The following is a 23,036-nucleotide window of genomic DNA, read 5'->3' as shown; positions in this document are numbered from 1 at the left end:
ATACCGATCACTAGAGCTGGAATGACGTGAAATTTGAAAATATGTGCACAGCTCAATTAGAGTGTGACACACACAATTTTTTATTTTTTAGTCAAAAATCTTTAGAAATTAGAATCGCATATCAACCAATATATGATAATATGTTCCAAATTAATATTTTCTCCTAATTTATGGATCGACAACCCTGACGCACCCATTAATTAAAAGTTGAATATGTTCCAAAGTTGAATATATTTCTCGCATTATATTTTCTCGTATTATATGGATCAATACATTTTTCCGCTGTCTCTACTGTATTTGTTGGCTCATTCCGAAAAATATATATGGTTATTTGCTCATTTGTTATAACCTGCACAAACAAAATACTTTCATTGATTAATGAAGACGTTAACCAGTCTTATTCAGGTTGCTTGATAATGAATTGCATTTATAGGGTAAAATGATTATTTCCTTAGATGTTCAATGGTATATGATTTTCATTTTGTTCGGATTTTTTAGAAGGTACGATGATTGTTTTAATCGAAGTTCAGTGGTATTTAAATTTTAATTTTGGTTTTAATTTTTGTTCTTTAGAAATGTACCAAACTACAACTGAACTCTTTAGTTTAATTCGGTAAAATATCAGGTATATTATATTTTTGTTTAGCAAACCATATATGTTGGATTTTTGTTTTTAATGTTTCAGTCAAGTTTATATTGCTCCATCCATCTGTTACAAAAAAAAAATTGCTCCATCCCTATTAAATGTATTTAAGAAAACATTATGTCAAAAGAATTGTTTTGTATATATTCAGAGTACATAAGACATAAATACATTAACTATAAGTTCAAGATTATGTTTAAAGAAAATCTATAGAAGTTTTAAGTAGTAGAAGGCTGTTGATATTCAAATCCTCCAACATTAATCTAGATGAAACGAAGGCAAGATGATTGATCAAGAAAATTAATATAATATGACTCATACTATATTAGTGGTTGGTTTTGTGTATAGCTTCTTCCTTTCCTACTAGCTATAGTTAAAGCTTTTCTGGCATATCAATTAAATATTATTGGAACTTCAAACTTTATCATCTATGCATCATAATTGAAATTTATCATTTTATCATTGTAGTTTTTCTACTTTCCTCAATCCTAATCGATTGCAAATTTTATTAAAATATAGTTATAATGAACAAGACAGGTGTAGGCCACTAAATAGACAATGTGATATCATATGATATTATTATATATGAAACCCACCCACCTTTATCTTCGTCTTTATAAAACTTCCCCGAATCTAGTGCTCATCCATTCTTAAAGCTACTCTAGATCAATTATAATCATCATTCATTAAAAGACCATGACTGGCTCTGGCTCTCCATGTGGAGCTTGCAAGTTCTTAAGAAGGAAATGTATATATGGATGTGTGTTTGCTCCATACTTTTGCCATGATCAAGGAGCATCTCATTTTGCAGCCATTCACCAAGTATTTGGAGCCAGCAATGCTTCCAAATTGCTCTCTCAACTTCCTATGCAAGATCGGTGTGAAGCTGCCATTACACTCTATTATGAAGCTCAAGCTCGCCTCCAAGACCCCATCTATGGTTGCGTTGCTCATATATTTTCCCTCCAACAACAAGTAAATATAACTTCCTCAATAAACCCTAATCTTGATTATGGGTATAACAAAAATGCGAATGTCATATGGTGATCATATATATATATATATATATATATATATATATATATATGCAGATTATGGACTTATTAATCATTATTGGTGTTTGCTATATATAATGTGTAGGTTGTGAATTTGCAAGCACAGCTTGAGATTCTAAAGCAACAGGCAACACAAAGCATGATGACTACTGATACTCCATCCTTAGAAAACCCTAATTACTATCGAGACACTAAGCTTCAACAACTTCAACAATCTCTAGATCTCCATCGTCATCATAATAGACATCATCAAGATAGAAGTTTTGATACAGAGTCCGACTCCGATCTGAGAAATATCATGACGTCTTACTCTGAATTAGATCAACACTTGAACACCTTTAATCAGTATCATAATGGCGGCAATGATGTTCTATCCGCGAGTTTCGGGTACATCTCGTATTCGTGATGATTTTGGTGAAGATAGGGTTGAACACATCAAGACGCATATTAATTAATCTATAGTTTTAATTTATATCAAGTTTATACCTAATATATGAATGAAATGTTTTTGATCGATTTAGTTTCTGTTTGATAGTTTTATAAATTTAATTTACATCGGAATCAAATCGTCAAATATATTACTGGGAAACAACAAATGGCAAATCCCCAAGCAGCTCAACTTAAGCCATGGGGAAAATCTGTTTTGGCATTGTAGACTGATCATTTGTTCCTTTTCTACTCTTGGAACCAAAAAAATAAGAATTAGCAACAAATAAATATTAAACAAATAAAAAAATTATTAAACAAATCCTAATCTACTAGTAGTATATATAATATCTTTGGCTATACATAAGATTCTTCCTTATTTTTATTTTGTCTTTGTAACCTCTCTTTTTGAACATAAGTATGTCAGGGATTTTGTCATTGTAATTTTTAACAATCAGTAAGAACTCTAGTTCAAATGGAGTTGCAACGCTCATCAGAGCTATCAACAACGACGCACAGGTGAAAGAGATTTTTGGGATCGTCAAAGATATACAAGAACTCTCTTCTGTGTTTGTCGAGATCTCTTTTGCTCATGTTCCTCGGTCTTCCAATGTGGAAGCCGATCGACTAGCCAAACTCGCTCTTTCTGTTTCAGTTGTTTCTAACCCTTAGTGGGTCGACAATGGGCCTGAGGCCTTCTTTATTTATGGAAAAAAAGTATGTGTTACAAAAAAAAAAATGGAGTTGAAAACACATTTAGATTGTTGACTTCCAGTTTCTTGTCCCTTTTTCCTTGTTAATTTCTATATGGAGGACGACTTTCATGTGTTACAAAATGTGATTGTATAAATAGTAATGGCCAAGACATATGCTTTTTTTTTTTTGTGACAAGGCCAAGACATATGCTATTAACAAGAAGAAAGTGATCGTGACATCTACTCACTCTGTAAATTAGTCAGAATTCACAGTAATGCGAAAACATGTTGCTAGCAAAAAGCATTTCTATATTATTATTATTTCCAATCTGACTGAATCTTTTCTCACTAACTGTTATATGCCACATTAGGGACTTGTTGTCAATGTTCAAACACAAAAGTTTTGTGAAACACGAAGATAGACCAATCTGAAAAAGGAACTAGCATTTTGTGACTTTTATTATCTCGCATTAGTGATCGAGAAAAGTATTGTAAACCTAATAGGGTCGTTTAAAAACTGCAATGGGCTTACTTTACGAGTTGTGGGCCTACAGCGCACAGATTAAAAAGAAAAAAGCAACTGCAAAAATTAATTCAATAATCACGGCCTGAGGAAAGAAATTGTGAGGTGGGCCCCGATAGCAAATGACATAAAGCAGGCCAGGCAACACGGGGAAAAGTGCCAATTTCGACCCAAACTATTTCAGTCGTGCCAAATACGACCCGAACAATTGATCAGTGCCAAATACGACCTCAACTCAATTATAATTCAAAAAAACTACCCGAACTTCTTAAAACGTGCCTAAATCTACATTGACTCTAACAGAAGTTAGTCAACCGTTAACAAGATAAAACGACGTCGTTTGATATACGAGGAAAAGTGCCAATTTCGACCCCAACACTCTCAATCGTGCCAAATAAGACCCGAACAAATGGTCAGTGCCAAAAACGACCTCAACTCAACTATAATTTAAAAAAAAATTATCCAATTTTTTTTTAAAACGTGTCTAAATCTACATTAACTCTAACAGAAGTTAATCAACTTTTAACAAAGATAAGACGATGTTGTTTTGATATATGTATTTTTTTTTAAAATATGTTCATTTCGGGATTCAAATCCGTGCTGGGATACCCTTTTAAATGGGCACACTAACAACTAGATAAAAGTAACTTTTTAAAATCACCAAAGTTTTAAATTGGATAAGATGAACAAGAATAGTAGTTTATATAATGGAGAATTTCAATTTGTAATAATATTTCAAAAAATTATTTTAGTCTAGTTGTTAGTGTGCCCCTTTAAAAGGATATCCCAGCACGGATTTGAATCCCGAAATGAACATATTTTTAAAAAAAATACAGATATCAAAACAACATCGTCTTATCTTTATTATTACTTTTTCTGATTTATATAAATACATTAACGTGTTTTTCTTATTTATCATATCTTTAATAAAATTATATCTTACTAAAATATAAATAATAAAATATTTATTATTATATGATCTTAAATATGCTTACAACTTTGAATTTATTTATACAATTTTCTTATATAAATTATTTTTAATTTTTAAAATTAAGTGGGAATTTTTTTAGTTTTCAAAGTTGATATTATATATTTTGATATTTTGTTCAAAAATGTTAAGAGGCCTTTTACCTTTCTTTCACTAAGATATGTTGTACAAAATATTAGACAAATTAAACAATAACTAAAATATATAAAGCAATCACCAAAGTTTTAAATTGGATAAGATGAACAAGAATAGTAATTTATATAATGGATAATTTCAATTTGTAATAATATTTCAAAAAATTATTTTAGTCTAGTTGTTAGTGTGCCCCTTTAAAAGGATATCCCAGCACGGATTTGAATCCCGAAATGAACATATTTTTTTAAAAAATACATATATCAAAACAACATCGTCTTATCTTTGTTAAAAGTTGATTAACTTCTGTTAGAGTTAATGTAGATTTAGACACGTTTTAGAAAAAATTGGATAATTTTTTTTTAAATTATAATTGAGTTGAGGTCGTTTTTGGCACTGACCATTTGTTCGGGTCTTATTTGGCACGATTGAGAGTGTTGGGGTCGAAATTGGCACTTTTCATCGTATATCAAACGACGTCGTTTTATCTTGTTAACGGTTGACTAACTTCTGTTAGAGTCAATATAGATTTAAGCACGTTTTAAGAAGTTCGGGTAGTTTTTTTGAATTATAATTGAGTTGAGGTCGTATTTGGCACTGATCAATTGTTCGGGTCGTATTTGGCACGACTGAAATAGTTTGGGTCGAAATTGGCACTTTTCCCAGGCAACACGTGTGATATGTCAACACAGTCAAAGACTTTGAATGTACTTAAGCCACCGGGCTCACATGCGTTAACTCTTGCCGTTTCAATCTATTTCTTCAATTTCTAAAGAACATATAATTGACAAGATGACAACAGTTCGTGTTTATTCCCTGTCAATTGACACGTCACTGAACTAAAATTGTATATACGCACTACAATGTTGAAGTTACTTTTTTTAAAAGGGTTGTTTTCATTTCACAAAAATATAATAACATGCCCTCTCATCTCATAATTAAAATAACATTTCTTCTACAGCCAGTTAACCTCGATGATGCGTTTTTTTCTTTTTCTCGATATTTTTAATGTATTTCAGAAATACATATTGGCTTGTATATATGAATTCTAAACATATATACGTTTTCTTGATGAATGTCTAAGTGGTGTTGTGATATCATGCTTTGACCACCCTCTTTTGATCTGTTCTAGTATATAATATTAGCAAGAGTTAATAAATTTGGTCTTTGGTAATGGGCTCGAAGAGTTAGGATATCATATAATAAACAAACACATGTATAAACGGCTTGACTAAGAATAGGCATCGCCGTACGCATTGTTGTTCATAAATCATAACTCACAAGTCAACCGTAATTAATAACCTTTTGATAAGAAATTTGGTTAGGAAACAAGTTCCATGTATCCCACCTAGATCATGTCATACTTTAAAATATCTTAAGATCGACGAGAATTCACTCTATAAGTATTAGCTTTCGCAATGATCTATGTACATTAATTGTTATCAACTCATGCAAAATAACTAATTTTTTGTGTATATATGAAAAGCTGTTAATGGTGAATGTATTAGGAATCCTAATTTAGGATGTTCCACTATCCAAATTTCCAATCTTTAGCATAAATGTCGAAGTAACCAACACGTTGATATGATAATGAGTAAGTAATCAATAAACTAATAAATTGACACATTTTACCTCAATATATTGTTAGCATGCCAAATGTTAAAACAAAAGACACTCTCAAATTATACTTTGTTCATAACTGTCAGACTAATAAACCAGGATGCACTGATCAGGTGCTTAATTTAACTTGTTTTCCTTCTACTATTTAATAAGTCCTTTACAATGCATTGATTAGTTATCTCGAGATTACAAATCACAAAGTCCTTTCTCAAAAGACTAAAAGAGAACTTGTGACTTTAGATGTGGACAACAACCGAAGCTTCTTGGTGGAGAATTGGGTAAGAACTAGCTGAGATTGATTAGAGTTGGCAAAGCAAAACTGATTAAAGATAATTAATTGAATTTAGTTTAGAAGATTGCATGCAATTGAGGGGACATTTTGTCTAATATTGCCACTACAATTTGTATGGGGGATTGGTCCTAGCATAATTAACTAGACGCTGCTTAGTTAATGTTAGGTAAACATCTTTGCTTAATGTAATATTATTGCGTGGTCCATTTATATAATATTAATAAATTTATAAATGAAATGATTTTGATGATTTGCTTCTCTGACAGACAATCATAACATACATCCCTCCTATGTTCTTCAAATGTTTTCTAAGAGAGATTTGTTTATCAGTTTTATTTCTTCTTTATTTATTCGTATCTTGAAAATTTAGATTTTATACAGAAAAATAAAGTTGACTTTTGTCATTTAAAAAAAATATTTGAGACCATATGCCTTTTAGCCTTCGTAGAGATGCGAAAAGCAATTGTTAGTTGACATTTAATTACAAGCACATACGCAAATCAATTCATAGAGATATATAAGAATATGTTTTTTTTAGGTTTTAACTACCCACAATACGACGTCAAAAAAAAAAAAAAAACTACCCACAATACGATACCCTCAACTTACATTTTTGTATATTCGAATACTTTGTGATTTATGTTGAAATTTATACTTTCTGTTGTTAAAGAAGGTGAACAATTATACGCTAGTTAAAATCTGTTATATATCCACGCAGAATACATATACATTCGTAACGAGCAAAAAAGAAAATACCAATATATAATGATATGTACTAATAATTTTTGGAAAATAGATTTTCTATAAGTGTGTTGTGTAAACGCATACATGGTGATGAATCTCTGCCTACATAGAACAATAGAAGCATTTCTATTACTGACATAAACTTCTGTTCTGCCTACATAGAACAATAATAGAAGGCCATTATCAAAAAACAAAAATCTTATCTAAACTCGTATAACATTACATTTTTGCGTAGTTTTCATGTGGAGGAAACAATAGGTAAGTGTTGAGTGGACAGTCCTCAATCAGTTAAATCTATTCAACTCGATTAATGTTGGGGGCTAATCGAAAGCGTATGATAATCTAAGACATGCAGTTATCGTGCGTGAGAGTGACTTCCGCATTATTCAATAGAAACATCAACATTGATCGACAAACGAAACCATTGAACTATAAGTAACATATTCTGTTGGTTTTATGTTTAGAAAATGTTATACATTGATGATGCAACCAAATCATGTTTATTGATGATATCATGTGTGAACATCCATTGTTTCATTATATTTTTGTTTTTTGTCAAAGGAAAAACATCTCATTTCTTCGCCGTACGTCTGTCTACATAAGTTAGCAACTTATCTTAATTCTTCATCATTCTAAGAGCCAAAGCCTGAAGCTCACCTAAATCACTATTACAATAACTCACTGATCTTTTTTTGTTAGGATATCCTTCGTGAAACCCTAACCCACCGTGACCGTATACGCCACCTCCAGTTTGCTGAGTCTCTCGCACGTTAGCTGTAGTAGTGACGTCACTGCTCGTGTTGCTGAAAGTTTCTTCTAGCGAGCTTTGTGGCGAGACGGGATTATTAGGGTTTACGTGACCGTAGTAAGGTTGATGATGATGGTTATATGCTGTTGAGTATGCATTGCCGATAGGAGAGCCAGTAGTTTGTTGACACGTCATGTATTGTTGATGAGTACTTTCCGAGCTGTTTCTTAGATCTCCGGCGGCTGACGTCTGGTGGCCGGCGATCTGTGCCTTCATTTGCATGACTTGTGCTTGCAAGTAAGCCACCTTTGTATAACCGAATCAAACGCTAAGTGTTAACAAGGTTGATTCAGTTCTATTCAAAATGTTGAAAACTCATATACACGAACTAGTAAAAGCGTATTCTTCAAGAAGATATATGTAATTTTGAATGATATTTATAAATATATCCATGTAATGTACTACATATATATTTATAATGGTTAATTTTCCAAGAATAATAAAAAGAATCATAAGAGACATGCTTATCTATATAAGCCTTTATGAATATCACCAAAATTTTCGAAACATCTATTTTGTAAAATAAAAAGAGCTAGTGTCATTAAACATGCATCTATCTATATGAAAAGGAAAGCGTTAGTGTTATTTACTAGATCTTGGCGAGTCATCAGGCAATGCCAAACGCAACAAAGAAGAGTCTGGGCATAAATTTATTGAAAAACGGATTGTTGTAACATTTTCCAATGAACTATATTATTGTAATCTCAAACGGTTATGAAATTTATTGTATCAAACAAAACAAAAACTAGTGTGAAAACAAACGTTTTGATGGAACAATTATTTGATACTTATCCTCAAGCTTTTCTTGAAATTTTAGCTACATGCACTAATATCATACCAATTAATAACGACCATATAAAATCCTCAGAGTGACTACAAAATTGATGGATTAGTAGTGATCGCTCAATTGATATATGTACCTGTTGTTGGAGAGCGAAGATGTGAGAGACACAGCCATACACAGGATCATGACGACGGGCCTGAGCTTCGTAGGCGATGGTGACGACAGCTTCACATCGATCATGGATTGGGACATTGAGCAAGAGCTTAGAGACGTTGCTGGCTCCAAAGACCTTGTGAATAGCTGCGAATCTTGCTGCTCCTTGCTCCGAAGAGAAGTAAGGTGCGAATATACAATCCGAAGCACACTTACGCCTCAGGAACTTGCACGCTCCGCATGGTGAACCTGTCCCTGTCGTTGTATCGTTGCCGGAAGTTGCCATGGACGAAAGATGATGATTTATTATGTTGCTTGTACTTAAAAGAAAGAAGGATTCTCTTGTTTTTGTTATCTTCTGTATCGTTTTTTTGTAAGATTATTTTTAAAGAGATGTTGAAAAGATTCAAACAAGTGATGATTTTAGACTTGGGATCGTCGGAGATGTGCACGAGCGAACTAGGAAAGGGTGATGGAGGAAAAAGAAAAAGAAATGCAATGATGATGGTGAAGTTTGGTGTCTTTGGGTGGATTTTATAAAAGGAACATTGTGATGAGAGAGATATCTTTTATTTTCTTGGGCCGGCTTATTTTATATGTTCGCTAATGATCATTTACAATCACATATACTATAGTACTTTTTAATTAGTTATTTTGTCTACCATATTGTATCATCTTTGTATGTAAAATACTTTATTTCTCCATCACTAGAGTTTGAATCATACGTATATCGTTTAGAAATTGTAATATGTGGTGACAGTATAAATGTAATTAATATATTAATCAGTCTTTCTGGCTTCACAGTTTCACACCAGTTACATTACTAAATATAATATTTAATCTAATTATCCAGAAATGATTGTGTTCAGTATAAGTAGCAGAAGTATGTAATATTAATTTGCAAATTGCGTCTGAAACCCTCTTTCAACTCAAACAAATCTATACATGCTTCATAAATATTTGAAGCAGAAGTATATAATAATAATTTGCAAATTGCGTGTGAGACCCTCTTTCAAGCTTCAACTCAAACAAACCTATACTTGCTTCATATTCGTAGCTTCAAACTAACACTAGGAAAACATATAAAATCAAATCACTCGAGCTATTAATTTTAACCATAGATCATTCCTAACAGAAAAAATGAGAACTGTTTTTTTCTTCATATAAATAAAGTGTATAAAAATAGAAGCGAACCAAAATAATTAGAATTTAATATGCAATACTCTATGATATAAATGTTCATATTAGCTACTTATAACATTTGTAATCTTTCTAAATTTAATTCATCCGCAATGTACAATATAATTTCGTAGCATTGGCGTCGAACTAGCATCATTGAAATATCATATTTTTGCTGGTAATTTTAACTAACCACACTTGAATATTACTTTTAAAATTTCCTTGTCTCAAACCATTATTGGTTTAACAGTTTGAAACCCAAATAACACTAAAGATTTATCTGAACGATATGTAAAAAAAAAAATTATGATTATTCAGGGAAGCCAAGTTAAGACACTATTATTCAGTACATCGATCATGAACTAAGGTACAGTGTATATACATCCAAATGTATAAGAAGAATTGCCTTGTCTATGATAATTAACATTTAGTGAGATTATATTTTTATAAATATAAAGGATTTTTCAAGTGAGCCAAAGGGTGTGAATGGTAGACAATGGAGGGTCTCATGTTGGATACTAGGGAGACAACCGATAATGGAGATTGCAACATGAAATTCTATTTTATTAAAAATTAATTTTCTAAAATAAATTATTGGAAATTAATTTAATCAGTCCAAATTCTGTTTCTTTTCATTCGTGGATTTCTACAGAAATATATCCATATTCTTAGTAATGAGGTAGTCTTGGTCTTCCATCACATTTTCTTGGATTATTTTATACGTTTGTTTTTTGGATTTTATCAAAGCAAACTCACTTACTTAATTATTTTGTTCCGTCTTTCTTTCTTTAATCTCTTAATTAAAAAAAGAAGAAAAGTTATTTATAAGTTCTTCCGCCGAACGCCGGACATTGGAACTGCTGCTGTTTGTCTTGACGTGGGGGACCGGATAAACCGGCAAATGCCGGTGAAGGTGTACCGACAAATGATAATGCCTTGAATGTATTTGGAGGTCATTTTATGTAGTATAATTGTAAGTATGTAATTATAAACTATTTGATTACCCCTTTATGACAAAACAAAACACTATAAAGCTCTTAAATTTGATTGATTGTGCTGGATCTGCTTAGGTGGCTTAGGAATATTCGGTTACATGGAGTGAGTGTATAGCTGGTACAGACTAGGATTCAAATCACCTGAGGAGATTATCAGAAGTTTAATAATGGTTTATACGCCAAAAGAATTTGATATAATGTACTTGCGGATTTGGTACACGAGAGGGAGATCGTGTGATTACAACTCGGATAGTGTGTGCATGTGACTTTTACTTAGAGCATCTCCAATGTAAAACTCCATTTTTTTCTTTAAAATGGAATAAAAGTGAAAATAGAGTAAAATTACTTCAATCCTACTCCATTTCCTACTCTATAATGGAGTGATGAACAAAAAAAAAAGATTACTCCATTTATGGAGTAAATTTCATTATAGAATGAGATATGGAGTTGGATTGGAGCATTTCTTACTCCATATTCACTTTTACTCCATTTTAGAGGAAAAAATGGAGTAGGGATGGAGATGCCCTTAGCACTCGTGTTCTTAAAATTACGTGGATATGATTATAGTTGGTAATTTAGTTTTTGTCAAACTTTTTTACATGTATCTTTGTGCTTAATACTTGCGGGCACTTCATCTTTGAGTTTTAGAATTTTTCAAAATATTATAATTAAAAAATAAAATAATACTAGAATTATCTATTTTTTATTTACAAATTTCAGTAAAGAGTTTTTTTTTTAATTTCCAATAAGTAAATATGGTTGAACGCATAATTTTCCCATTAGGGTATGTAGAAATAAATAAATGAAAAGGTAGTATATGTTTAACTATCAATGCAAAAAAAAACGATAAATAAATTACAGGAATAATTGAAATCCAGCATATCATAGTTTAAGTCTCTTTAAGAAAAAAACATATCATAGTCTAAACCCCATATTTACCACTAGAGTATGTAGAAATAAATAAATGAAAAGGTAGTATATGTTTAACTATCAATGCAAAAAAAAAAAATCGATAAAGAAATGATAGGAATAATTGAAATCCAGCATATCATAGTTTAACCCCTATGTTTAGTGTAATGTTATCATAAACAAATATTTGAGGGACTGATAGTGATTACGGATTGAAAAGAAAAATGGGCCGTTGAAGCCCAAATGGCTTGAATAGTATGTATGGCTCCATAAATATGTAATTTAAAAAAAGTGCACCAGCCGGGAATCGAACCCGGGTCTGTACCGTGGCAGGGTACTATTCTACCACTAGACCACTGGTGCTTCGGTGCTAATTTTGTTAGAGTAACGGATCAATAAACCTACTTATTTCAAATAGCAACGTTCTCATTTTCATTTGTGTTCTTTGGTCGAAATATGAATATTTTTCCTCACATTCAACTCCTATATTAGAGTATAATTATGTACGTCACGCGGTTCTAGAGATCAGTCACCGTAGACAAAGTAAAGAGAATCTTGGGTTGAAAAGAGCCGGTGAGAGGACATAACAATTAACTAGAAACATGTGATTTTGAGATTGAGACAGAAGTCAATGTGATTGGACAGTTAACAAATTCTTTAAGTCTTACATTTTTAGCCTATTAATCTATGTGTTTGCTCTAATCAATTCCTCACATTACAAGAAGCAACAACTAAACCTAAAGACTTTCTTATAGTATCAACTGGTGCGAGTAGACTTGCAATATAAGAATAAGAAATCTAAGAAACTCGGGAAAATATGTAAGAAGAAGAAAATATTGGAGTGCATGACGAAAAAACTCTTACCTTTCACATCACTCAAACACAAACAAGCTCATTGTAATTATTATTCATAGAAAAGGGAAGAATCGATCGGGAAGGTAGAGATTAGTGAGGAAAGTGATAGATTCTAAAAATGGAAAGGTGATGATGGGGGTTTGTATATTGAATTAAAATTGTTGGGGAAGATGGAAAATGTCAGATTAAATTTGTTCATGGGAAACCACAAACATCCCAAATGTATTGACCAAACATTCCATTTTCTTGTTTCCTTTTCACATCACTTGTTTTCTGATTTTCTAATCTTGTCTCCTACATTCTTTGCTCTTGATCTGCCTCTACTCTGTACATTCATTATTAGTATATGTTTTTTTTTAGCAACTCATTATTAGTATATGTATGGATACATACATATAGTTTTCTTTTTGAGAGCTTACATACATATAGGCCCTGTTCGTTTGCTCACCCAGGTGATCCATCTGGGTGAAGATGCAAATTGATGTTCGTTTAGTGCATTATAATGCTACATCCAGATGGATCACCCAGCTGAATTCATCTCAAATTCTCACCCAAATGAAGGTGAGTCTTGATGGTGCATCTGGATGCAGATGCATCTAGTTCAGTCCAAAATAATAAATGACAAAAATGATCTTTTAAAATCAAAATATTATTTTCAAACCGTAAATTCTATTTTTTTTTGCATTTACATTTTTTCGCTATAACCAAAAAATGTATTTTCTCGCAAAACGGAAAAATACACTTTCCCGCCAAAACTGCAAGATGCATTTTTCTGCAAAAAAAACATAAAACATATATTTTCATTAAAACTCATTTTTCGGCTAAACCAGTAAAACCACACTTTTCGACCAAAACCCAAAAAACGCATATTCCCGCCAAAACTTCAAAAGCATTTTCCGGCCAAAACCGCAAAAAGCATTTTCCCGCCAAAACCGGAAACAACGCATTTTCTCGCCAAAACAAAAAAAAAACGCATTTTCTCGCCAAAACCGAAAAAAATGCATTTCCCGCCAAAACCGGAAAAACGCGTTTTCCCGCCAAAACAGAAAAATATATTTTCCCGCCAAAACCGAAAAACGCATTTTCCCGCCAAAACCGGAAAAACGCATTTTCCCGCCAAAACCGGAAAAATGTATTTTCCGCCAAAACCGGAAAAACGCATTTTCCCGCCAAAACCGAAAAATATATTTTCCCGCCAAAACCGGAAAACGCATTTTCCCGCCAAAACCGGAAAAATGTATTTTACCGCCAAAACCGGAAAATGAAATTTTACCGCCAAAACCGGAAAAACGCATTTGCCGCCAAAACCGGAAAACGTATTTTCCCGCCAAAACCGGAAAAACGTATTTTCCCACCAAAACCTGAAAATTGTATTTTTTCCGCCAAAACCGGAAAAACGCATTTTCCCACCAAAACCGGAAAAGCGCATTTTCCCACCAAAATCGGAAAAATGTATTTTCCCGCCAAAACCAGAAAAATGTATTTTCCCGCCAAAACCGGAAAAATGTATTTTCCCGCCAAAACTGGAAAAAATATATTTTTCCCGCCAAAACTTCAAAACACACTTTTTCCGTCTAACCCGCAAAAAACGTATTTTTCCGCCAAAACCATAAAAATGTACTATATCGCGAAAAACACATATTTCCTCAAAAACCGCAAAAATATTTTCGGCCAAAACCGTAAAAATGCTATTTTTCCGCCGAAACGTAAAAAGTTATATTTTAGTCATTTTATTAACAAGTCCATCTAGATGGAGATGAAAGTTAAAAAATGACAAGCAAACGAACATAGTTGCATTCAGATGATTCATTTGGATGCATGGACGAAATGAAGAAACGAACAACACCCAGATGGAGCATCTGGATAAGACATCTAGATGAACCATCTGGATGCATCTTCCAGATGTACAAACGAACAGGGCCATAGTTTATATCAAGACAGTTTAACACACACATACCATGACATGCATGAGAGTTATACATATCATAATATATGTAATTATTATACAAAACTAAGCTTTAGATGTGATGGTGAGTGAAAAAAGATGAAAACATTAACTATTCATAAGTCAATTGATCATCATCCATCTTTATTTGTTTCATAGTACCACTTTGTCGCATGCGTCTCTGTGTCTCATCAGACATCAACCCATCTCATAATAATGCAATCTTTATCACTTTTTCCTTTCTTAATACCCACATACACATGCAAGCCACTTTATCTCATTTTTATCTAGCTTCCTACTTTACGTAATTCTACTATGAATTTATAGATTATTATATATTGACTATAATGTTATACTATTTCATATTTTACAAATTACGTATTGGATGCTTGAAATTGACAAACTTAAACTTAATTTTACCAAAAAGTTTTTTGACAAACTTAACACCAATAATAAAGTAAAAAAAAAAAATACAAGTGTTGGTGTTTTGTTTATCAATATTTTCCTATATACTGGAAAATAGGAAAAATAACAAAAAATATTATACAAAAATTAACTCAAATTTAAAATGAATTCTTGAATATTTTTTAACCAAATTTGTAAATGTACAAAGCCCCTGGTCCATAGAAAGAAACTGGATCGGCCTTTTCCAACTTTGTTTATTTTTATTTTTAACTTGCATTTCCTTAAAAAGCACGTAATACCATTAAATCTCATTAGCCTAAATGCAATCACAATCTCTTGCTCACTGCTCAGCTACACATACATACATACCTTACATATAATCTCGTAGTTAAATTATTAATTAAAGTTAATTATTTAAAGGCAGCCAAGTCGAAGCTCCAAATCAAGAACTTGGTTTGGATTCCTCAAATCCATCCCAAGCTCCAACCTCGTGAATCCATGTTTCTTGTTCATCTCCCCACGACTTATCTCACATTTTGCAGCATGGCATGATGAATCTATGGCACTCTTCTTGAGCTCTCTGCTACACACATTGCTCTTGTTCTTCTCTCTTTCCTTCATCAAACCTCCATGGCTAGTATTATCCAGAAGATCGAACCGGTCAGAAGAAAACGTAGTCGTTTTGGATATCTGGTTGGTTAGGGAAGGGTCAAGATGAGCTGGCATTGTTAAAGGAGAAGAAGAGCCAAAATTAGGGTTAGGGTTGCCAACAGGTACGTGTTGTTGGTGAGGTTCAAAGAGCCAAGAAGGGATCTGTCTGAGTTTTGCTCTGTCTCTTCTGTGAACATTCATGTGTCCTCCAAGTGCTTGAGCAGATCTAAAATCTCTCCTGCAGAAACTGCAAGTGTAGTTCTTGGGAGGCCATGGGATCAGCCCAGCTTCATAGCTATTGTAGAGATTCATGATGACTCTGTCGTTACCACTAGTGTCACCTTCTTGATCTTCTTGAGTTTTGTTTTTGCTGCTGAAACTTGCCAAATGTGTCCTCTTCATATTCTCCAACAGATGCTGATGATGAATAAGGATGATACTCACCTGCGTGATATAAACAAAAAAAGATGTTATATAAAGAGTGTATAACATTACTTCAGAAGCAAGTAAGAATAAAAGTGGAGAAAGATGAAAACCCTAGATAGATAGAGACTTGAATTTTGAGCTTGCTGGTGATTTAAGGAAGAGGAAGAGATATGGAGGAGAACTTACTGTGTTATATAGAAGAGGTGGTTTTAATTTATCATTACTTGAGGTTGTCTTTAAGTGTATATATGGACGATCATTTATTAGGGTTTTATAGTCTGTTACATGTTTGGTCAGATATATTGGAGAATAATGAGTATAGCTAGGCTATTTTCGATTAGATTTGATGAGTGGAAAAAGAAAAATAAAGAAAGAAAGAGACAAAGAGGTAGTTTCATGATTAAGAAGCAGAGAGAGAGGAATTGAATGGAGGCTACTTACTCATGATGCTCATGCCTGCAACGTGTCTGTTTATTACTATAATTGGAAGTTACTTGAGACCAATGTTATTGTAGTATGGGGACTCTGTGTTGCATTAATATCCTGTGTTAATATCTAGCAGGAGATCACTTGCCACTTCATTTTCATCATATTCCTCCACAATTATCTTCATTATATCTGCACATTTTATAAATACACAAATATAGATAAATATGTACCAAGCTATATGTTAAATGCATCAAAAACACATTTCCTCTTATGGTATTGAGAGATGGGTATGATTTTATTACCAATAGATTGCAGTGGTAGAGGGCCAAAAGAAATCAAAGTATTAGTAGTTGATTTTGACATTGAGTAGAAACTGTACAATAAAGGAAATAAACAAGGCTTGTGTTTGCATTAACGACATAGACAATGACGTTTTGCTGGCCTTAAGATTTTTATTGCAGTTTATACCTACTATTTCACAAACTTACATATGAAATTGAACTAATTAACGAACCTCTCTACAATGTTAATGTCACAAAGAAAATTTGAGATTGGTACACACAAAAAAAGCAGCCCATCTAGATAAATCATAGACCCTCCTTGGTCTGTCTCAAAACAGACCAGATGATAACATATACTATACAATTTTTCCAGTTTCCAAAACATGAGTTTATTTTAGTTTGGTTAACAAATATTATTTGAACGAATGATTAGCGTGTAATTAATTACCCAGGTCTCTTAATTGATCACCCAAGCAGTAAGCAGCATAAAAAGTTGCAGTCCTTACACAAAATATCTAGTTTTCAAGGGAAAATTTTATACTAACAAGAAACTGTCAAATCTTATAAGCATTAGTTAACAAACATAATGAGTTTCTAATCACACCAAATTAAAAAATATATATGATATTTAACAATTAAATTTCGGCACATATCAGAAGAGCTTTTCAAAACATTAACATAATCAAGTTTCGAAAAAGAAAACATTTAACATAATCTTTCAAATAGTAAACTTTCACATTTTCTCTCTTCTTGTTTCTATTTTTCTTAAGAGACAGTTCTTCTTTCTCTCTCGCGCGATAATTTTGAATTTTCAAACGGGTCATTAATGGGCCAATATATACCGGGCCAAAAATGGGCCTTATATATAGAAATCACATCGTCGGTTTTTTATTCGCAACGACCAAAAAGAATGTTGATGATGACTCCTTCTTCTTCGCTGTATAATCTCACTTCTTCTTCTTCTTCCTCTTCGTCTCGATAACTCCTCTTCCTTATTCTTCCTCCATCGGAGCTGTATCAATCCCAATCGAAACTGTGAGCATCTTCGAATCGATTTCAATTTTTTAAGTTTAGAACTCAGTCTCATGTTAGCGTCTTGTCCGATTTTTTAATTAAGTCGAGTATTGATTTAGGGTTTGAGATTCGATCGATGATTTGGTGTAGAACAGAACGAGCTAGTGCGATTTAGTTTCTATTGATTTTGATTTTCTGCAATCTGAATGTTGAGATTCTCTGTGTGATTTAGGCAGAGAGAGAGGAGAGGGAAAAGGAGAATGTCAAACCATCAGAAGATCACATGTGTGTCTTCGTCCCATCAGAATCTGGTGGAGAAGCTAATGCAACTCCAGGAGAGGTTCTCCCATCTCCAGGCTGCTAGGAAGGAAGGGAGGGTTAATGATCATGCGGTTTTGGAAGCTCAGATCTCGCAGAATCTTCGTGAGTGGCAAGCTGAGCTCACTGCTCCTTCTCCTGAATGTTCTCTTCTGGTTCGTAAGTCTTGGACTTTAGTGGATTATAGCTTTGTAGAATGATAAATATTCGTGCTTTTTGTTTGTTTGGCTTGATTTTGTGGTGATTTTTGATCTTTTGGTAACGTGTATAGGGTGGAAGTATTAGTCATTTCTCTGAGGAGATAGCTCGTTTGTTGAAACTAAACGACGAAGAGGATGATGCTACTAGTTCGTTAAAGGAGCATGATGCGCCTAAGCCTGACGGTTTCGATCAAAGCTTGTGCCCCCCTCCAGAACATTGGGAATGGATAGATGAGCCTTTTTGTCAAAGTCCTTTCAACGTCAATTTCTCCTGTGGTTTTGAGGTGAGCTAGCGTCAGATTGATAGTGATTATGATAGTCTCTGTTACAAGGATCTGTCCAAATTGTCTTCTACAATATTATGTTTGATCTTTGTTCCTTCTTGTCTTCCTTTGAGCTTGTTTGGTTATTTATTACAGTTCATCTTTTCTACCTCAGGAAGCTGTTAATAACAACACCCAACCACATGACCAGCAACTCCACTTTGCATTTCAAGAGTTCGACCCAAGCATAAACACCGCTCCTGATTTCCATGTCCAGAACAACTTGGATATAGCTTCTCAGTTGGATTACCATCTCTCAGAAGTGCGTCAGGAGTTCAACAGCAGCCCTTCCGTCAAGCTTGACGCGTCTGAGAACTACACTGACTTCACTACTCCACAAAGTGTCTGTGTGCCTCCTCCTCCTTCTGCCTTTTTGGGACCGAAGTGTGCTCTATGGGACTGCACAAGGCCTGCTCACGGATCTGACTGGTACCTTGACTACTGCAGTGACTACCATGGGAATCTAGCTCTGAACGAAGATTCCCCTGGCACAGCACCTGTTTTAAGACCAGGAGGCATTAGTTTGAAAGATAATCTCTTGATTGATGCTCTTCGTGCAAAGACTCTTGGTAAGAATGTTGGCATCCCGGTGTGTGAAGGAGCTGTTAACACAAAATGCCCATGGAACGCAGCAGGTGAGACCATATGCGAGTTTATGAGTTAATTACTTTTTTTTGTCGTCTGACCCTTTTGTTAACTGTTTATACATGCAGAGCTATTTCATCTCGAGCTGGTTGAGGGTGAAACGATTAGAGAGTGGCTATTCTTTGACAAACCGAGAAGAGCATACGATAGTGGAAACCGGAAGCAGAGATCGCTCTCAGATTACAGCGGAAGAGGGTGGCATGAATCGAGGAAACAGCTGATGAAAGAGCAAGAAGGGCAGAAGAGATCTTACTACATGGATCCACAGCCTCCTGGTCTCTTCGAGTGGCATCTCTTCGAATACCAGATCAACGAATCCGATGTGTGTGCGTTGTACAGACTAGAGCTCAAACTAACAAATGGGAAGAAGTGTCCCAAGGGAAGAGTCGCGAAAGACCCTCTAGCTGATCTGCAGAAGAAGATGGAGAAGATGGGACAGTTGACACCTGAGGTGGCTTCGGACAAACCCTCTCCTCCAACAAAAGGTCGTACAAAGTCTACCAAAGGAGTTAAGGTAGCAACTCAAGACACTCCGGTTCCTGCAACAGTAGCAAACGAGCCATCATCACATCAGTGATGGTTTTCAGTCTCTGCTTTTACCTGACTACTAGTTAACCTCTTTGATGGTTAGTGTTAATAGGGAGAGGAGTATCTTTGGCCCTTCTTTACTGTAGAATCTGAGATGGTTTGTAAATTCATTTAGCTTCGTTTGTTTACTCTAAAACCATTAGGATCTTGTCAAAAAAGTTTGTAACTCTCCTGTCATGTTTCCGTATTCCAAAATGCTTTTGAAGCTCATGTTTTTAAGACAACATCACTTCCCTTGTCTATACTCAGATGAACTCAAGTTGCAAAGAGATGATCTCACAAACAGTTGGTTCTGCATCCTTGTGAAGCCCTGATATTGAGCTCTCTACTGTCTTACCACTATGAGGATTTAACTAGAAAGGCCTCAACATTAATATGTATCTTTTACTTGCATAGAAGTATTGTCTCATTACACATCAAAAAAAAATACACACAAGTAGTAAGTAGTACAAAAATAAAGGAGGGTAGCATATAAACTCATGTATTTTCTATGTAGACTCAGTGTCTATCAAGTTCCACTACATGTTCTTGGCCAACACAAGAATGATTTATCCTGTTGGAAGATCTTTCTCTTGTTAAGATTCTCCTAAACGAGTCTAATCGTGAAACCGACGAAGAGTTCAGCCTGACTTCCTCCAACGACGGTGGTGCAGTCGGTGGTGAGCCAGAGGCACCATCGCCAACTGGTCCTTCTCTTGGCTCAGGCTCAAGTCTCAGCCTTGGTTGAACTTCATTCCGACAAACAGGACAAGTAGAGCAAGTGGTGAGCCACGTGTCAATACAATCAACATGAAAAACATGTCTACAGTTCGGCAACTCTCTCGCCGTGTCTTGCTCCTCAAACACGCTAAGACACACCGCACATTCAGTAGCGGCCGCAACGTCACTTCTGGCTCCAACGATGAAAGTAGGGAGAGAAGCTATGACTGTTGGGTTGAGGCCACGTTTTGGCGTTTGCAAAGGGTGGCGTAATACGACGGAGAGGCCACGGAAGCTGCTAGCTTCTCTACGGCGATGGAGAATGAATCTTGCATAAAGATGAAGAATGAAGATGATGAGGATAACTGCTGACGAAGAGATGACTGCTGCGAGCATGATCTTGCTGGTGGGGTCGTAACGAGAAGGGTTTGGCCAGAACGAGTGGTGGTCTTGACCGTTGGGTCATGTATGATCTCTATCGTTGGAGCTCATTGCGAAGAAGGGAAGTGAACAAAAGTTCGTAATAACTTTTGATGTATTATATAAGAAATAAAGTACTTCTAAAAGTTTTCTTATTGCAATGTCTTGCTTCTAAGTTCATACTTTAGTTTAATCAGAAAAGGAGATATAACCAGAAAAGTAGAAAAATCACCAATGTTGACTGAACTGAACTTGGATTGTGGAAAGTGGCACTAAAAGCCTATGGCTTTTCAAGAACCAATAAAAAGTTTATATACTTTAGATCTATATATTATTCAACTTTTTAATGTTATTATTCTCTAGCTTATTCAAATATTAATCTTAAATTTTTTTATGTTTGATAAAAAAGAATAATATTTAGGAACCAGTAATCACATATGACATTTTTGATTTTCACGCATTACAAATTAGTACATTTTGTTAAATAGAGATTGCATTCACAATTTTTTCAAGAATGATAAGACAAGTTTTTTTTCTGGTCAACATAATGAAGATTCAGTTAAATCTCAAGTTATGACTAGAAAAAATGTAAAATGTCCATGTTGGACTGTGGAAACAAAGAACCAAAAAAAAAAGTTTATATACTTTAGATCTATTATTCAGCCTATTAATGTTATCAATCCCAAACTTATTCAAATACTAATCCTTAAATTTTTGATGTTGATCCAAAAATTAATATTTAGGGACAAGTAAACACATATGACATCTTTGATTTTCATGCATTACAAAATTAGTACATTTAGCTAAATAGGATAGCATTCACTATTTTTTAAATGAAATGATAAGACAATTCTTTTCTGGTCAACAAAATGAAGATTCAGTAAAATCTCAATATATATGACTAGAAATAATGTAAAATTTTCATGGTCAAGAAAATAAGAAAATTAAAGATAAAAACGTGTGAGGAGGTAATGTGTGGGAAGGGAACCATATAGGTTGACTTGAGAACAGTCTTCAATGTAGACACACTTTGAAAATATTACAAGTTCAACACTTTTTTCTTCTTATATTTTTCACACGTTAATCAACAATGTCTTTGTACTATAATGTGCATTTCCTACAGTAGCATACAAAAGATTTACACATTACAAAATATTTTAGTAAGACAATAAATATTACGAAAGAACAAGAGTACTATTGTGCATGAATTAAAGATTTAACTATTGTGGTATGTGTATCTATTCATTGTCTTTCTAGGTCCATTACACGATCTTGGTCAACACGAGTTTTGTTATTCGACGAAGATGCCGCTGTTAAATCTAACGGAGATGCACCGTCAACAACTGGTCCTTCTCTTGGCTCAGGCACTAGCCTTTGACTCGGCTCGACTTCAGTTCGACAAACGGGACAAGTGGAACACGTGGTGAGCCATGTATCAATGCATGTCACATGGAAAACATGCTTGCAGTTCGGTAACATCCTCGCCGTATCTTTCTCCTCCAACAAGCTTAGACACACCGCACATTCCGTGGCTGAGACGTCACCACCATTGACTCCAACAACGAATGTAGGGAGAGATGCAATGACAAGTTTGTCGAGACCACGTATGGGCGGCTGAGACACGACGGAGAGGGAGAGGCCTTGGAAGGTTGATCTACGGCGGTGGAGGATGAATCTAGCGTAAAGATGATACACAAAAACGATGAGAATAATGGTAGAGAAAGAAATGATGGTGAGGAGTAAGATCTTGCTGCTTCCATCGTAAGAACTCGTGTTTTGCCAGAAGGAACGGTCGAAATGATCTCGGTTGTCTGAGCTCATGTTAATAACAATGTAATGAGGTTGAAGAGATCTTAGTTGTGTAATTATGTAAAATTTCTGATGATTATCT

General features: G+C 34.3%; 6 protein-coding genes and 1 non-coding gene across 9 annotated transcripts; 2 read left to right on the top strand and 5 right to left on the bottom strand.

Moving 5' to 3' along the window:
• Positions 1-1,277: 1,277 nt before the first annotated feature.
• LOC103865947 (LOB domain-containing protein 17) lies at positions 1,278-3,597 on the top strand. Its single transcript, XM_009143816.3, has 2 exons — positions 1,278-1,618; positions 1,784-3,597. Exons 1-2 carry the CDS (start codon positions 1,340-1,342, stop codon positions 2,102-2,104), a joined length of 600 nt encoding a protein of 199 aa, XP_009142064.1. The 5' UTR covers positions 1,278-1,339; the 3' UTR covers positions 2,105-3,597.
• Positions 3,598-5,000: 1,403 nt separating this feature from the next.
• LOC103865946 (LOB domain-containing protein 16) lies at positions 5,001-13,427 on the bottom strand. Its single transcript, XM_009143815.3, has 2 exons — positions 8,847-13,427; positions 5,001-8,172 (listed from the first exon to the last, which is right to left on the bottom strand). The coding sequence occupies exons 1-2, from the start codon at positions 9,147-9,149 to the stop codon at positions 7,735-7,737; spliced, it is 741 nt and encodes a 246-aa protein (XP_009142063.1). The 5' UTR covers positions 9,150-13,427; the 3' UTR covers positions 5,001-7,734.
• TRNAG-GCC lies at positions 12,239-12,309 on the bottom strand. The gene has a single exon. It is a non-coding gene; the product is annotated as a tRNA-Gly (tRNA).
• Positions 13,428-15,444: 2,017 nt separating the features above from the next.
• Positions 15,445-16,750, bottom strand: LOC103865945 (zinc finger protein 11). 3 transcript variants are annotated; one of them, XM_033289779.1, is made up of 2 exons: positions 16,670-16,750; positions 15,445-16,246 (listed from the first exon to the last, which is right to left on the bottom strand). In XM_033289779.1, exon 2 carries the CDS (start codon positions 16,202-16,204, stop codon positions 15,566-15,568), a length of 639 nt encoding a protein of 212 aa, XP_033145670.1. In that variant the 5' UTR covers positions 16,205-16,246; positions 16,670-16,750; the 3' UTR covers positions 15,445-15,565. The 3 variants fall into 3 exon arrangements, with proteins under 3 accessions (XP_033145670.1, XP_009142061.1, XP_009142059.1); XM_009143813.3 differs by lacking the exon at positions 16,670-16,750 and adding an exon at positions 16,415-16,473; XM_009143811.3 differs by lacking the exon at positions 16,670-16,750 and adding an exon at positions 16,339-16,418.
• Positions 16,751-18,186: 1,436 nt separating this feature from the next.
• LOC103865944 (transcription factor VOZ2) lies at positions 18,187-20,235 on the top strand. The gene is made up of 4 exons (XM_009143810.3): positions 18,187-18,425; positions 18,542-18,754; positions 18,909-19,428; positions 19,507-20,235. The coding sequence occupies exons 1-4, from the start codon at positions 18,213-18,215 to the stop codon at positions 20,013-20,015; spliced, it is 1,455 nt and encodes a 484-aa protein (XP_009142058.1). The 5' UTR covers positions 18,187-18,212; the 3' UTR covers positions 20,016-20,235.
• Positions 20,039-23,025, bottom strand: LOC103865942 (RING-H2 finger protein ATL40). The gene has a single exon (XM_033289780.1). The coding sequence runs from the start codon at positions 22,964-22,966 to the stop codon at positions 22,388-22,390; it is 579 nt and encodes a 192-aa protein (XP_033145671.1). The 5' UTR covers positions 22,967-23,025; the 3' UTR covers positions 20,039-22,387.
• Positions 20,525-21,121, bottom strand: LOC103865943 (E3 ubiquitin-protein ligase ATL41). The gene has a single exon (XM_033289426.1). The coding sequence runs from the start codon at positions 21,119-21,121 to the stop codon at positions 20,525-20,527; it is 597 nt and encodes a 198-aa protein (XP_033145317.1).
• Positions 23,026-23,036: the final 11 nt, after the last annotated feature.

The sequence above is a fragment of the Brassica rapa genome, chromosome A04 (genome assembly GCF_000309985.2).
Source record: "Brassica rapa cultivar Chiifu-401-42 chromosome A04, CAAS_Brap_v3.01, whole genome shotgun sequence".
Classification (NCBI taxonomy): domain Eukaryota; kingdom Viridiplantae; phylum Streptophyta; class Magnoliopsida; order Brassicales; family Brassicaceae; genus Brassica; species Brassica rapa.
This window is presented reverse-complemented; position numbering and strand designations above follow the sequence as displayed.

Coding starts and splice junctions, on each gene's coding strand:
- LOC103865947 (XM_009143816.3), top strand. CDS start 1,340: ATGACTGGCTCTGGCTCTCCATGTGGAGCTTGCAAGTTCTTAAGAAGG. Junction 1,619..1,783: donor TATTTTCCCTCCAACAACAA/GTAAATATAACT, acceptor TATAATGTGTAG/GTTGTGAATTTGCAAGCACA.
- LOC103865946 (XM_009143815.3), bottom strand. CDS start 9,149: ATGGCAACTTCCGGCAACGATACAACGACAGGGACAGGTTCACCATGC. Junction 8,173..8,846: donor TCTTCGCTCTCCAACAACAG/GTACATATATCA, acceptor GGTTATACAAAG/GTGGCTTACTTGCAAGCACA.
- LOC103865945 (XM_033289779.1), bottom strand. CDS start 16,204: ATGAAGAGGACACATTTGGCAAGTTTCAGCAGCAAAAACAAAACTCAA.
- LOC103865944 (XM_009143810.3), top strand. CDS start 18,213: ATGTCAAACCATCAGAAGATCACATGTGTGTCTTCGTCCCATCAGAAT. Junction 18,426..18,541: donor CTCCTGAATGTTCTCTTCTG/GTTCGTAAGTCT, acceptor TAACGTGTATAG/GGTGGAAGTATTAGTCATTT. Junction 18,755..18,908: donor ATTTCTCCTGTGGTTTTGAG/GTGAGCTAGCGT, acceptor TTTCTACCTCAG/GAAGCTGTTAATAACAACAC.
- LOC103865943 (XM_033289426.1), bottom strand. CDS start 21,121: ATGCTCGCAGCAGTCATCTCTTCGTCAGCAGTTATCCTCATCATCTTC.
- LOC103865942 (XM_033289780.1), bottom strand. CDS start 22,966: ATGAGCTCAGACAACCGAGATCATTTCGACCGTTCCTTCTGGCAAAAC.